At 35.8% G+C, this 13,850-nt stretch overlaps 1 protein-coding gene across 1 annotated transcript; it reads right to left on the reverse strand.

The window, feature by feature from the left end:
* Positions 1-1,667: 1,667 nt before the first annotated feature.
* On the reverse strand, positions 1,668-7,748 carry hnf4a (hepatocyte nuclear factor 4, alpha). The gene is made up of 10 exons (XM_065285717.2): positions 7,595-7,748; positions 6,075-6,249; positions 5,683-5,777; positions 5,038-5,144; positions 4,783-4,938; positions 3,519-3,606; positions 3,289-3,441; positions 2,926-3,162; positions 2,720-2,842; positions 1,668-2,439 (listed from the first exon to the last, which is right to left on the reverse strand). The coding sequence occupies exons 1-10, from the start codon at positions 7,707-7,709 to the stop codon at positions 2,297-2,299; spliced, it is 1,392 nt and encodes a 463-aa protein (XP_065141789.1). The 5' UTR covers positions 7,710-7,748; the 3' UTR covers positions 1,668-2,296.
* Positions 7,749-13,850: the final 6,102 nt, after the last annotated feature.

The raw sequence follows: 13,850 nt of genomic DNA on the forward strand, positions 1-13,850 counted from the left end.
GGAAATGTTGGACACCGGTGCATACATACTGTAATATATTGCCAGGTGTGTCGCGAAAGCTTGACAGGCGTAGCAACAGTAACCAAAAAGGGTGGGGCTTAGCAAAGGGTAAATTCTTCAACCACATCAGACATTATAAAAAAGACGACTCAGAGCTAGGGTGTATTCCAAAAAGCGGAATTAACCTACCATCACCAAAACCCTGAACTGTAGTTTAGTCAACCTCCTACTGGTAACCGAGCGTTAATGTGTGCACACATGGAATACATGAAGACATTTTCAATTTTTAAACATACCCGGGTATGTGACATAACCAGCTTTCTGAAATACCCTCTGTTATCCCTGCAAATTTAAGATATGAAAGATAAAAAGGAGAAACAATGCAGATTGGTTTTCCCAGCTTTTTTGCTCATATTTACCAACAATTCCAATATTTTCATCCACAATTGTATGATGAACAAGTCTTCCAGAAAGACACAGACTCACAAAACAGTTTTTACGTTTGTATACAGAATTATATCTTATACTTGACACAAGAATATATTTTAGATAATTTATATATTATAAGTAATATAGATATTAAATGTTAATTTTATCCTTTTGACAAAAGATTTCTTCAGAGAAACTATCAGTAAATATGCCTGCCTCATGAATTGTTTTATTGGCCGTTATCAGTATTGGGAAGGACACAAATCCTTGACCAGTCTCTGCCACGTGTACTCACTTTTATCCTTTTGTTTTGAAGCTGCTTTTACTGCTGAAGACGATAATCAGCCTGAAAGGCTGTTCTGGAAACTTTTTGGTCTTGAATGAGGCTTTGTCATGTGGCATGAAATAAAGTTTTATATTATAAATGTTAGGGCAGTCACTATCGATTACATTGGCAAACAAGTAATCTATTAATTATTTTGACGATTAGTCGCGTTGGCAGGTTTTTTTATTCTCTTAATATTTTTTTTCAAAACTTCATGCTTCAACACTGAAGATGTAATGTTATTGTATTTATTTTTTGCAGTGCTAGGAGGCAATAATGGTCTTATACATGGATTTTTTTTAAATCAGGTGCTAAATAAATCGAGGAATTATGACAGACGTAAATGTATTTAATGTGTATTAAGGCATATTATTTTTGTTTAAAGGTGGGGTGCATGATTTTTGAAAAACACTTTGGAAAAGGGAGTCGGGCCGATAACCAAAACACACTTGTAGCCAATCAGCAGTAAGGGGCGTGTCTACTAACCGACATCGTTGCATGGGTTGCGTATGTGTGGGGCGGGTCTATCAAAAGAAGGTCCATATTTTATTGGGGTAGGGGCGTGATTGTTTAAGTAGTTTCAAATATCAACACTGGCTTTCAGAAATCTTTAAGACAATTCATTTATATTCTCGGAATACTATTTTTATATTTATATAAGTAAATGGCTAATTCAACACATTTAGTTTAGTATTTGTTAAGGTTTACAAATTGAACTACAAATCTGAATGAAAAACAGCAGACGTTTTTTGTAAAAATATAGCCATAACATTTATTATCAGTTCATATTACAAATTTAAAATTACCCCTCTCCCTGAAGGCATAAATTGTACTAAATACTAAAGGATGACTATTTAAAAGTAGTAATGAATATAATATGACATTACATCATAAAATACACATCACAGCTGAATTGGTTGAAAAATATGTTTTTACTTCACAACACACACTTTAAACCTGAAATTGGCTCATTTGCGGTGACTTAGAAAAGACTAATTTTGTTTAAAAAACAAAATAGTCATTATATTTACAATTTAGGTATGGCACATAAAGAAAAATAAGAAATGCACAGATTTTTAACATACACAAAATAATTACCAGTATTTTGGTAAATAATATATTTCCAAGGCACAAAATTCTGTCAGGCTACAGCAAAAGTAGACTCAGTAGCAAGATATTAAAATACTGTACAATAAGACAAACATCTGATCACGCTTAGATAAGAGGCCGGCTGTAACATTTATAAACTTCCTTTCAGACAAATCACACCTTTTATAAGTCTTTCTCGGGTCAATTGGTCTGCTTTTCGTGGTGGATTTGGGGCAAGTATTATTACTCTCATTTAAGAAGAAATAAGTCAATAAAAATACTTAAAAACAGCCCCCTTGATTTTTTCACAGCGTCTTTACTAAAACCTTTTAATTTAACAGATTTTACTCTGCCCAAGTGTCTATGAGACAATCTATTATCACACTTAATAGCCCCTATTAAAAGTACCATTGTACAAGTTAAAATCTCGGTGCTCTGTTTTTTCCAGTGTACTCAGATTGCTTCTTGTTTAGTGATGGTTGGTTGAGGAATGGAGCTTGGCTGCTTGGGCACTGTGGCTATAACCCCTTGAACCATTTTGTAGTGATCAGAACCGGAGGCCGTGGGGGGAGATGGAATTGGTGTTTCCGGAGTGGCTGTTCAGAATGAGAGTAAGAAGATGCATTATATCGGGACATAATTTGCAAAGCATACTAACACTGCAAGAAGTCATTGGTTGACACATAATAAGCACACTTAGGACATTTCTGAAGGCATTAGGGAAGGAACGAATTACAGTAACCTTCTTTGGCAAAGTAAGCCTGATTATTTTTTACGATTCTGGTAGGGATTACTTCAACAAGCTTGTTTTTGACTAGCTACCTGGCTCATAATGTACATCTATGACCGATACAGTCAAAAGAAACAGGTACTTACACATCTGCCCATTGTGTATTGGAGTGACCATGTTGGTGGTGACTATTACATTGTTACTGAGATGCTCCTGGACCAGATGTGGATGAAGAGAATGGTGGGCATGAGGGGCTTCATTAGTGGAACCTAACAAAAAGAGTTGTTCATTAAAATTTGGACATCACACATTTTGTTTCTCAATGTTCAGAGCAGGTCCTTTCTGAACTTACCTCCGAGAAGCATTTCTTGTAGCAGGTTGTCTATCTTTGCCATTCCGAACAGTTTAACAAACTGTATTTGTTCGATCATTTGCCAGGTTATGCTCTGTAGTGTTGGCAAAAGAAGAAGCAGCTCGCCAAACCGTCCCCGTGAGTCGTATTGGCGGTCATTTATGTAGTCTTCCAAACTAACTTGAACTTGGTATCGCATACGTTTGATCTTACTTGGATCACTTAAACCTTTAGCATCTAAATGAGTAGGAAAATACCAACATGTTAGATCTGTTTGAAAACTCAAACGTTGTGACAAAGATCGATTTGACATTTGGTTCAAGAGTTGGCTGTTTGTGTTATTTTTCAGGATGATTCATCTACCTGGATCAAAAAATACAATGGCTTTCAAGCAGGCATATTCATTGTCATCGATCTGAAGATCCTGGAAGGGAAGAACCAACTCGTCCAGGATCCTTATAGCCACCCGGCTCACCTCCAACTCTGGGCAGTTTCGAGGAACTATGTGATCATTACCTGCCATGAAAAACAATTGTGAGGTAAAATCTGACTTTCACATCTGTATTACTCATTTATATTGTTTTATTACTTACCTAATAGTAAAATGTCCTTATACAGCATTGAACGTTTGGCAGCTCCGAGTAGTAGATGCTCTCCAGCATGAGCACGCAGTAAAGCCACCTGAGACAATACATGCATTAGATTAGAATCAGTTTTATGAACTGGTTAAAAGCAAAATGCCTCATATAATTAATAATATAGCTTATTTTTGGCTTTTTCTATACCATAAATACATTAAAGGAACTGAAATTGACCTATGCTTAAACCTATGTTTTTATAATCTAAAGAAACTTTTTTCACTTTACTACCTTTTGTGAAACAGAAATGTTATTTAGATTTAGTTATTCGGGTTCTTTATGGAACCAATCAGCCCAAAATGGTTCTTCTATGGCATCTTACAGCACACTTATTTCTAAATTGTAGGTGTTTATGAATGCTTGTATGCACACGTGTTTTTTTCACATGCGCTTTTGTGTGAGAAGACACAGTTTGAAGAGCTCCCATCCACAACTAAAGCGCAGGAATCGGTTAGCATGCCTCAGTGCACAGGATGTTAATGATTCTGAATGTCTCAAGAAGAGATGTAACTTTCAAACCAGCTCATCATATTGTAACCAGAGCCATCAAAATACATTAACCACACAAACCGAGGATCTCTGAACAATTTTTCCGACTAAGGGAAAAATTGAACAAAAATTGACAACAACATTAGTGGAATGGGTAACACTTTACAATAAGCTTCACTTCGTTAACATTCATCCATTAGGTACCATGGACTGTTAATGAACATAAAATTATTCATTTATTTAAAAGTATTGAAATAAATAAGTAATATTGTTTATTCACAACTTCAAAACAATCAATATAGAGTGCCGCATGGATGACGTATTTTTGTTGGCCAACCCTGGAAGATAGCAGGACATGGGTTCCCTTCCCAGAAAGCCCATACATTTTTCCCATAGACTTTTGGATTATCGCAAAAAATAAGCTTTGTGTTTAACAAAAGTTTATGACACTTACACGTTTTGTCTTCACAGATGAACACACCGTTTATGAATTCCTTTTTATTTTGCGATAACCCAAAAGTCTATGGGAAAAATAAATGGGCTTTCTGGCGAGGGAACCCATGTCCCACTAACTTCCGGGGTGGCCTTCAAAAATATGTCATCCCTGTGGCAGTCTATTAATAAATGCTGTAAAATTCTTCATTGCTATTAAATGTCATTACATTGCCTTTTGTAAGGGAGTGGAAGCTTATTATAAAGAAATATATACAAATTACGAGGTGGTTCCCACCTGATCATCCAGAGGAAGGTCGCAGAACGCAGGAATGTATTTGGCCCATTCCACCAGCACCAGCAGCTGCTGTTTCATAGACTCACATACATCAGTTATTGTGGCTACCTTCTTCGTTCGGATATCACCGTTCATTATGGGTCCCGGTGATGAGATCTGCACAATAGCATAACACCAGAATAGTATTTTACACATCTCTCGAACAAAATTATTGCCAATCGTCAATAATAAAGTGTGCACATGCAAGATACATACCTGTCTAGAAAGGACATCGGCCTGAATAAGTGCGTTTATGGAGGGTAAGCTACTGTCTTCATAGCTTGATCTTCTGGTGCTAATTCTGTCTCTTTCATTCTGGACGGCTGATAACAAAAAGCAAAATTAAAGTTAAATACACAAATAAAATGCTTATTTTGATCAGTGTGCGTGTAACAATGCTGAAACATACTTTTTGCTATCAGTATCAGTAAACGCCACAGTTCTGACAACCAATCGAGATAGCAGACATGAGGGATATTAGCACACTTTGTAAGGTGGGAGGGAAGGGGTTCCTCAAGGTTGCGCTTTTTATCAGTGTGCAGTTATGATGGCTCTAAACTGTTTGTTCAGCATAAACCAGACATAGACCTTAGTGCATTGTTGAGTGAACATTAACAAAATGTCTCTCGCTCACTCTCTCCCCACTCTTGCAAAATCATCCGCACCACCAATGGCTTTCCTCATCCGCTAACCTTTTATACACGCTAGTTTTATTTATTTGTTTTCATGTAGCTCAACATGCCACTGGCAACACCAAGGTCATGGGTTTGATTCCTACAGTACACACATACTGATAAGATGTGCAACTTGGATGCACTGTATGCTGTTTTGGATATTAATGTGATAAAAGCAAGCAAGTACCTTCCTTCTTCATCCCAGCTCGAAAACATTTCTTCAATCTACAGTACCGGCACTGATTTCTCTTGTCTTTATCCACGATGCACTGTCTGTTGAACCTGTAACACACGAATTAAAGCCAAATGTTCAATCAGATATTTGGTACTGTACACTCCTAGAAAAAATTGTACAAAAGTAACATTTTGCACCTAAAAAGTGCATATTGGTGCCTCAAAGATACATGGTACATACTGTATTAGGAACTTTATTAAAGGAAACGTCCCAATGACAACTTTTGTACCTTCTAGTACCTTTTTCTGAGAGTGTATGATAGATGCATTTTGAAACGGAATGGGATTTAGCTCTTTATATGTGACATTGCTGGTAGTTTTAGATGGTTTGGTGTGGTTTCTGACCTGCAGGAGTACATGTGGTTTTTGCGTACACTGCGTCTGAAGAAACCTTTGCAGCCATCACAGCTAGATGCACCGTAGTGCTTTCCTGTGGCCCGATCCCCACAGATGGCACATAGGGTGCCCACACCTAAGTGGTTGCCAGCATTCATGTTGGCACCGTCTGCTGGAGAGGAGTCTGAAATGACAGAAAATTACATTTGGTTACACTAAAACTAAATATGGTAGATCGTTAGCGTCTTAAAAATTTGGATTCCACATTGAAAAAGTCACACTCCTAATTCGAGACCAATAAGAGTTGAAGTAAATAGGGCAAAGGTTACGGAGTGCAAAAATACTTTCAAAAAGACATTTTTACACTTAAATCTGTTTGCTAAGTAATCCAGAAGTGATTATAACTAAATCTGTACCAAAGCTAAAACAAGACCATGTTAGATTATATAAACTCTAATTAGTGTTGATGACCTAATATTGAGCGCATGTTGCAAGTTTTGGAAAAAAAAATTATATTAAAATTAATAAATTTTATGCAATATATATGTGTATATTATATATATATATATATATATATATATATATATATATATATATATATATATATATATATATATATATATATATATATATATATATATATATATATATATATATATATATATATATATATATTAATAACATCAAATCATGTGGTTATGTTTATGTTAAAGAAGCATTTGGAGGTAATTAAATTAACACCCGAGTAATGATTTGACTATTCCAAGGCATAACATGGTAAACAGATTCATCAGTTTGAGTGATTATGTGATGATTGTCTAAAGAAAAAAATGTCCTGAAAGTCTTTGATGATGAGTAAAATCAAGTATTTGATTTGATTTAGGATGTTTCACTGAAACTGAAAAAACTTAAGATATTTTGAAAAACATATACTCTACACTGAATGTTATATTTCGGTCAGTTTTTAATACACAAATGTAAATCAAACTCATATGTCAAATTTAAACATTTACATTGGGCTGTTTTTCTTATTTACTGAAATGATGTATAACTTTACCATACATATTATATTACTGTGTCAGATCAGGTTGACACCGGTTGGATATCAATTTGTTGCACAAAACCTAGACATGGGAGACTTAGCTGCGAAACATTTACACAAGCGCAATAATGATCCACGCTGGTGTCAAAGCTCCTGTTGAAATACTATCCTAACATGTCATTTTATCCAAAGCCAACAGTTTGAGAGCAAAAACGACTGACACTTTCTTCTTGTAGTCCATATCAGCAAGACAGAGCATGCTGTTCTTCTTATCATCTAATAAAAAATTCATTTCGTATTGGCAACCAATATCGGTTCTTCCGAGCCAGCCGATCCTCCTACGCCAATGCAACCCTACAAAAATGTCACTTCCACTAACTACATACCAATAATCCTGTTAAACATATGCCACCCACACTTGACCACAGTTTTAGTAGCCCGTATAAGTCACTAAAGGTCTCAAAGTTCACCATGGTGGATGACTCACCTGTGCTCATTGCAAGCACTTGCATGTTCTCAAACTCCAGGGTTGTGTAGGCTGGGTCCAAGGCCTCGCTGTAATCTGCCATGTCCATGTCTACTAGTGGTTTGGACAGACGCATTCTCAGCTACCTGATTCTGGGGGAAAAGACTTGTCTTCTTTACCGAGTTTAGACAACCCCTCATAGGCCAAGCCCCGCCTCCATGAGGGGTAGACACCTTTGAGTGACAGGGGCCATGTCCTCAAGGGCAAAGATGAGGCTTGTTGTGATTGACAGTCCGGGGCCTCCTCCCAGGGTACGGCCCCAGTCTGGAGTGGGGTGGCCCTTTTGTTAATCATTAAAGTGCTAAATCAGAGTTGTTTTTTTCGAGATGGCTTATTTTGTCAGTAATTCGCTTAGTTGTTACAAATCGAAACGGAAAACTTAAACAGGTTTGGGTCTTGACACATATAAGGAAATATTATGAACGCTTAACTTCGTCTCCAATATATTGCATTGGGAATAACCGCTCCACATCACTTCAACGTGCATATTACTGTAGGTGTTTGCTAAATCTCTGCTAAGTCTAACACAATAAACAACAGCAGTAGCACCAAGTAAAAGTTGTGGCCTTAATATAAGAGTTCATTGTTTGGTTGAATGTTCTGCATGTGCATGTGATAAACAACCCTGTTCCAGTTCAACAGAACACATTTTTTGATGTTGAACACGTACAATTTAGATACTGTATGATGTGGTGACAACTGTTGTCTCTAACATTGACTGTATACATTCAGAAGTATAGAAATAGATGGGACTTTGTTAACAATGAGATTAAGATACAAGATGATAAATTCAATCCATAATGCTGAATTCGTGGAGCAATCGTTGTTGTCTTAACTCTTACCAGAGAGGATAAAACTATTTGTTAATCAAACAAAAAAAGTGATGTTACAGTTACGCAAATACCAACTTCAAGTACATCAATGTAAGAGCCAAGGCAAACAGTGGTAAGTGTGTATATTTGAATAGGAGAAAGCAACAACTCATAGGTCAGTGTTCCTGAGTTCAGACTGCCATGAAGCTCATGTCCATCTGCCTGTGTAAATCTAACATGCTGTCACAATATCAGTAAACTATCTTCACATTGTGGGTATTGACAGATGACTGTCACAAAGTGTTCCAATTTATCTACATTTACCCTACAGAAAGAAATCAATGCGAGCTAGATCCGTTATTTGCTGTGGTTAATGCATCACAGAAGGATTTTATGTTTAAATTACGGTATGCACTGTTAGAAAAAAAAATGCGTACCCCAATTGTCACTGGGGCAGTACGTTTTATAAAAGTACCAATATGTACCACACTGTAAAAAGTAAAAATTGGATTAACTTTAAAAAATTATATTATAAAATTATACAATTTTAGATGTTACCTTTTTGACTTAAAAGTGAGAAAATGACCCTGAAGCTATTTTGGGGATTTTCGCCTGGATTTGGCCTACCCAATTTCAAAAGCTTCCCATACCCACATGCAGAGGTTTACATACAAAAGTTTGGTATCATTTTACAGGAAACCCTTTGAAATTACATAAAACACTGTTAAAAGTGCTAAACATGGTTGTATGTGATGTCAGGCCTCTAATAAACACAAAAATAAATAGGCGCTTTTTATGTTTTTTTTCTAAAGTTTTTATTTGAAAGTATATAACTCTGGTCCTGGGTATCTCAGGTCCCTGCAGACAGTTTTGTTTGATTCCAGCAATTGTCAGCTTACAGAGGAAAAAGGAAATTTTTCTCTATCATAATATATGCAAAAGTTATTTTACTCCAACTGATGGGAGGAATAATACGCTTATGGTGTACAATTTCTGCCAAAAAACATTTGAAGTGCTACCATAACCACATACAGTGGAACAAATGCAATTTCTTTATATCATTTTAAAGAAAACCCTTTGAAGTTACATAAAAAGCTGCTGTTTGTGACAAATATTGTTATTTATGTTGTTTTTCATATGATGAAACACCAAATTTTATTTTTTATGTTGTAAACACTGTCTTTGATAGTGTATAACTCTGGTTCTGGATGCTCTAGCAGACTGCAGACAGTTCTGGTTGTTAGCAGCAGCAGACAGTAAACACCCAAAAAAAGAATGAACTCTTTAGCATGTTGCATTCAAAAGATATTCTTATTTTACTGAAGGGTGCGGAAATACATTTTTCATAAAAATATTAATTTTTTGTTTTGCACATATAATAAATAGCAAGGGATTAATTATGCAAACAACCAAAGAAAATGCTGTGAATGGACTCATTGTTTAGAGTAGGACCTAAAATAAAAGATGGTGTATCATTTGTGGCTATATGTGCTATCTGAGGCAGTTCACACTCAAGTTTCACATATGTTTACAAAAGACCATTTTTTACCTTATTATTCATTCGATGATTGTTGGATATGTGTTGATATTAGAACAAAAATAACGCTGTAGCCTTATTCCTGAGAGTGAGAGCTTTCATTTGATATAAGACTTGCCCATGTTTGTCATTTTTGAAAAATATGAAATATGTGAATATTATATGATATCAAAAAATATTGGGTGGGTGATAGTGTAAATTAAGTGTAAATAACTTTCTTACAGTAAAAGATATGTCAAAGTGATGCATATCTGCAGAAAGTAGAGACTCTAAGCTTTCAAACAGTATCTCATATGTGTTACTGGGGTCCATGACGGAGCATTAAAGATTAAAAGAATCTTTTATATTATGTCAAAATACGAAATTTTGGACCCGGGACAGGGTCCTCAGGGTTGAAGAGGTTATACATTTTTTTTAGGTGCACTGTAAAAAAATCTACCCAGTCTCACAAAATTATGTTTTGATTCTTTTTCTCTAAGTTTACTATTTTAGGGTTAGATTTGGTGTTTGCATTAGGATGTCACTTTAAGTATTGGTTTATAAAAAAAAATCAGATTTCTTTTTTTATATTTTCTAAATTTTAAACCATTGTCGCCTGGCATTAGGGTTAGAGTTGGGTTTGCATTAGGATGTCACTTTAAGTATTGGTTTATACAATTTTTTCAGATTTCTTTTTTTATATTTTCTACATTTTAAACCATTGTCGCCTTGCATTAGGGTTAGAGTTGGGTTTGCATTAGGATGTCAATTTAAGTCAATCTAACCCTAAACCGAAGCGAAAATGGTAAGAAATTAGGACAAAACAGTTGAGTAACCAATATGTGACAATGACACTTAAACAGAAATTCGTGATACGATCACAAAAAAACACGGAAATTCGTGACAAAAAAAATACAAAAATTACGTGACTATAGGTACGTAATTTCATGTGACTGGGCTGAAAAAAATGCAGCATTAAGTTAACCCATTTACTCCTAAAACGCCTAAAACCTATGTTATTCTAGGATAAATACCCTTACCTCCTCAGGGTTTTCAGAAAAAATACTAAGAATTGTCAACGTCTACCAAAAACGTAATATCTAAGCCTCTGTAGCACTTTAGAAACATGAAATAAAAGTAACCGGCGGTAGATGTAATGTTTCGGCATGCAGCATCAGGCAAATGGGTTAAAACAACAACCTGTAAATAGTTGACTTAACTTATAAAAACAAGTTAAAATTGTTTAACTAAATTTTTTTTAAGTCAAAGAGCACCTATTTCATTGCTAAAAACAATGTTATTTAGTGTATTTGGTATAATATAATGTCTTCGTGTGGTTTATGGTTAAAAAACATTATTTTCCACATACCATACATTTTTGTAGCTCCCTGTCTTTCTGAAATGCACAGATGTTATACAAAACTGTCCCTGATTGGCCAGCTAACCTGTAAGTTGTGATTGGCCTGAATACTTCTGACGAAATGTGATGCTCCTTACCATGTTTGAAAGATTCGCGCACAATGCAATGCTAACAGGAGTTAACTTACAGGCTGTGAGTCCGAAGCGGGAGGAATTATGAAAATGTCGGTCTTGTCTACATCATCAATCCAACCTAATCTCACGAATTTCCGTGTTATAGTAATAGAATATTTTGCTCATTTATGCGTGTCATTGTCACCGCATTTTTCTGTGCTCGTACCATGGACTTTCTTTTCCATGTCAGTTTCACGTATTGGTTACTCAATTGTTTTTCCTATTTTCTTACCATTTTCATGTGGTTTTGGGGTTAGAACGACTTTTTGTAACATAAAATAACATCCTAACCCAACTCTAACCCATAAGGTCAGGCGACAATTGTTTAAAAATCCGGAAAAAATAGTATGAACCATTAGTGACATCCTACACTGTAAAAATATTGTTGTAATTATGCAGCTGGTTGCCAGTAACTTACTGTAGAAGATATCAGAAGACTGATAATGTTTCATGTTCATTTAAGTTTGAACAAACTGTTGCCAGTAAATAACATAAATGTAAAATCTACAGTAAGTTACTGGCAGCTAGTTGCCAGTAATACAGTAATTCCTACAGAAATTTTTTACGGTGCAACCCAAACTGCAAAGTTAACCCCAAACGCACTAGAAAATGGTTTAAAAATATTAAAAACAATTGAGTAACCAATATGTGAAACTGACACGGAAAAGAAAGTCTGTGGTACGGGCACAGAAAAACGCGGAGATCCATGACAATGACACAGATAAATTAGCAAAATATTTTGTGACTATACCACAGAACTTTGTGAGATCATGTTGCATCAATCCCAGGAAGTAACCTGTTGCCTATACAGTCCTTGTTTTTTTTGTTTTTTTTTTGAAGTCCAAAGAAAAGAGATTTACGTTGGAGATGATAACTTACATCATCGTTTACTTTGGGGTATGTACTTTTTGCATATAGTTAACATGTACTATTACACACTCACACACCAAAGGAAATGTATAATCGTGAATCGGACTATTCATGCTTTTTAAAGTAGCATAAAATATATGTTTTTTACAGTGTGCAATTGAAGTGTGCAATTACAGTGCATTAGGTACATATTTGGGACCAGTATGTACCTCTGAGGTACTACTATCCACTCTTTAGGTACAAAGTTGTACTTTTTGAAAGATTACATCTGGGAGTATACCCATTTTGATCATTTTATTTGACCGTGTGGGGGAAATTTGATAAGGATGTGGAATTGTGTTGAGCTTGCTAAAACATTGTTCATTATCTGATCGTTTGACATCCCTCTTGGACGAAATGTGCTGAGCTTTTGATTGGAATAAGCTGGAAAACACCTAAACTAACCAGATAGCTGCATGGTTTGAGTACATTTCAGTAACATTTCTCACTTGCATACCTACAGGAATAAGAGTAAATTGCATTCACAAGAAAAAACGAAGGTCAGCTTATTTGACACTTGTTTATGATGTGCAACTGCACGTTGTTTTGATGCTTATCCTAAAGTTGCACTATAGATTTGAATAACAAAACTTATTAAGAACTAAAACGTATTATTTATTAGTAATGCACAAGGTGATTACTTCACCAGAAATGAACCTGAGTAATATCATTCATTGTACAGGAATGACTCACAATAGGCAAATCTTATCTGTGTCACCATTAAATTCCTTATCGCAGAACACATCTCTAAGTTTCAGTGAACTGAGGAATGACCTCTATAAAGTGTAATCAACAAAGTTATGGCCCTTACTCGCATGCAACTAGATGATCGGAGCTGGCAGGAAGATAACTACATTAGATCATTACCTTACGCAAAGCCTCGTAGTGAACAAACGATTTCAATCTGCAAAGTATGCTGATGGGAATACGAAGCAGGTGGGTTCGGCCGTGTATTGATTAACTTGCATCCGTGTGTCATTCATAATCCGTAATTAATGTGACAGGCGTCAATATCAGTAAAGTTTATTCAGACCTGTAATGATTCATTACACACCCTGATCCTCTTCTCAATTACTTATGATCACAATGTAATGAACAAATGAAATGGCTCACTACATCCAAATAGCCTTTCATGGTAAAAAAAAACATGTTAGGCATGATCAGTCAGTATCTGTGGCATACATCCAACCCGATAGTGAGAGAGATAGAGAAAGAGAGAGCAGTGTTATAATCACTGATGGCCCAAGACAGATGTTTACGTGCAGCACGGTGCAAGCGTACTTTGAGTCTCATCACAAAAGACGATACAGCAAACGCTCATTTTCCGGCAGCAATGTCAAGTCCCGCATAATAATCAGTCACCCATACAGCCAGGGGCTAAAAGTCAGAGGGTTGCTCACAACTGATGTAACTCCTCTGCCTATTTTCCCCTTTGAAACTTCAAACT

The sequence above is a fragment of the Paramisgurnus dabryanus genome, chromosome 21 (genome assembly GCF_030506205.2).
Source record: "Paramisgurnus dabryanus chromosome 21, PD_genome_1.1, whole genome shotgun sequence".
In the NCBI taxonomy this organism is placed as follows: domain Eukaryota; kingdom Metazoa; phylum Chordata; class Actinopteri; order Cypriniformes; family Cobitidae; genus Paramisgurnus; species Paramisgurnus dabryanus.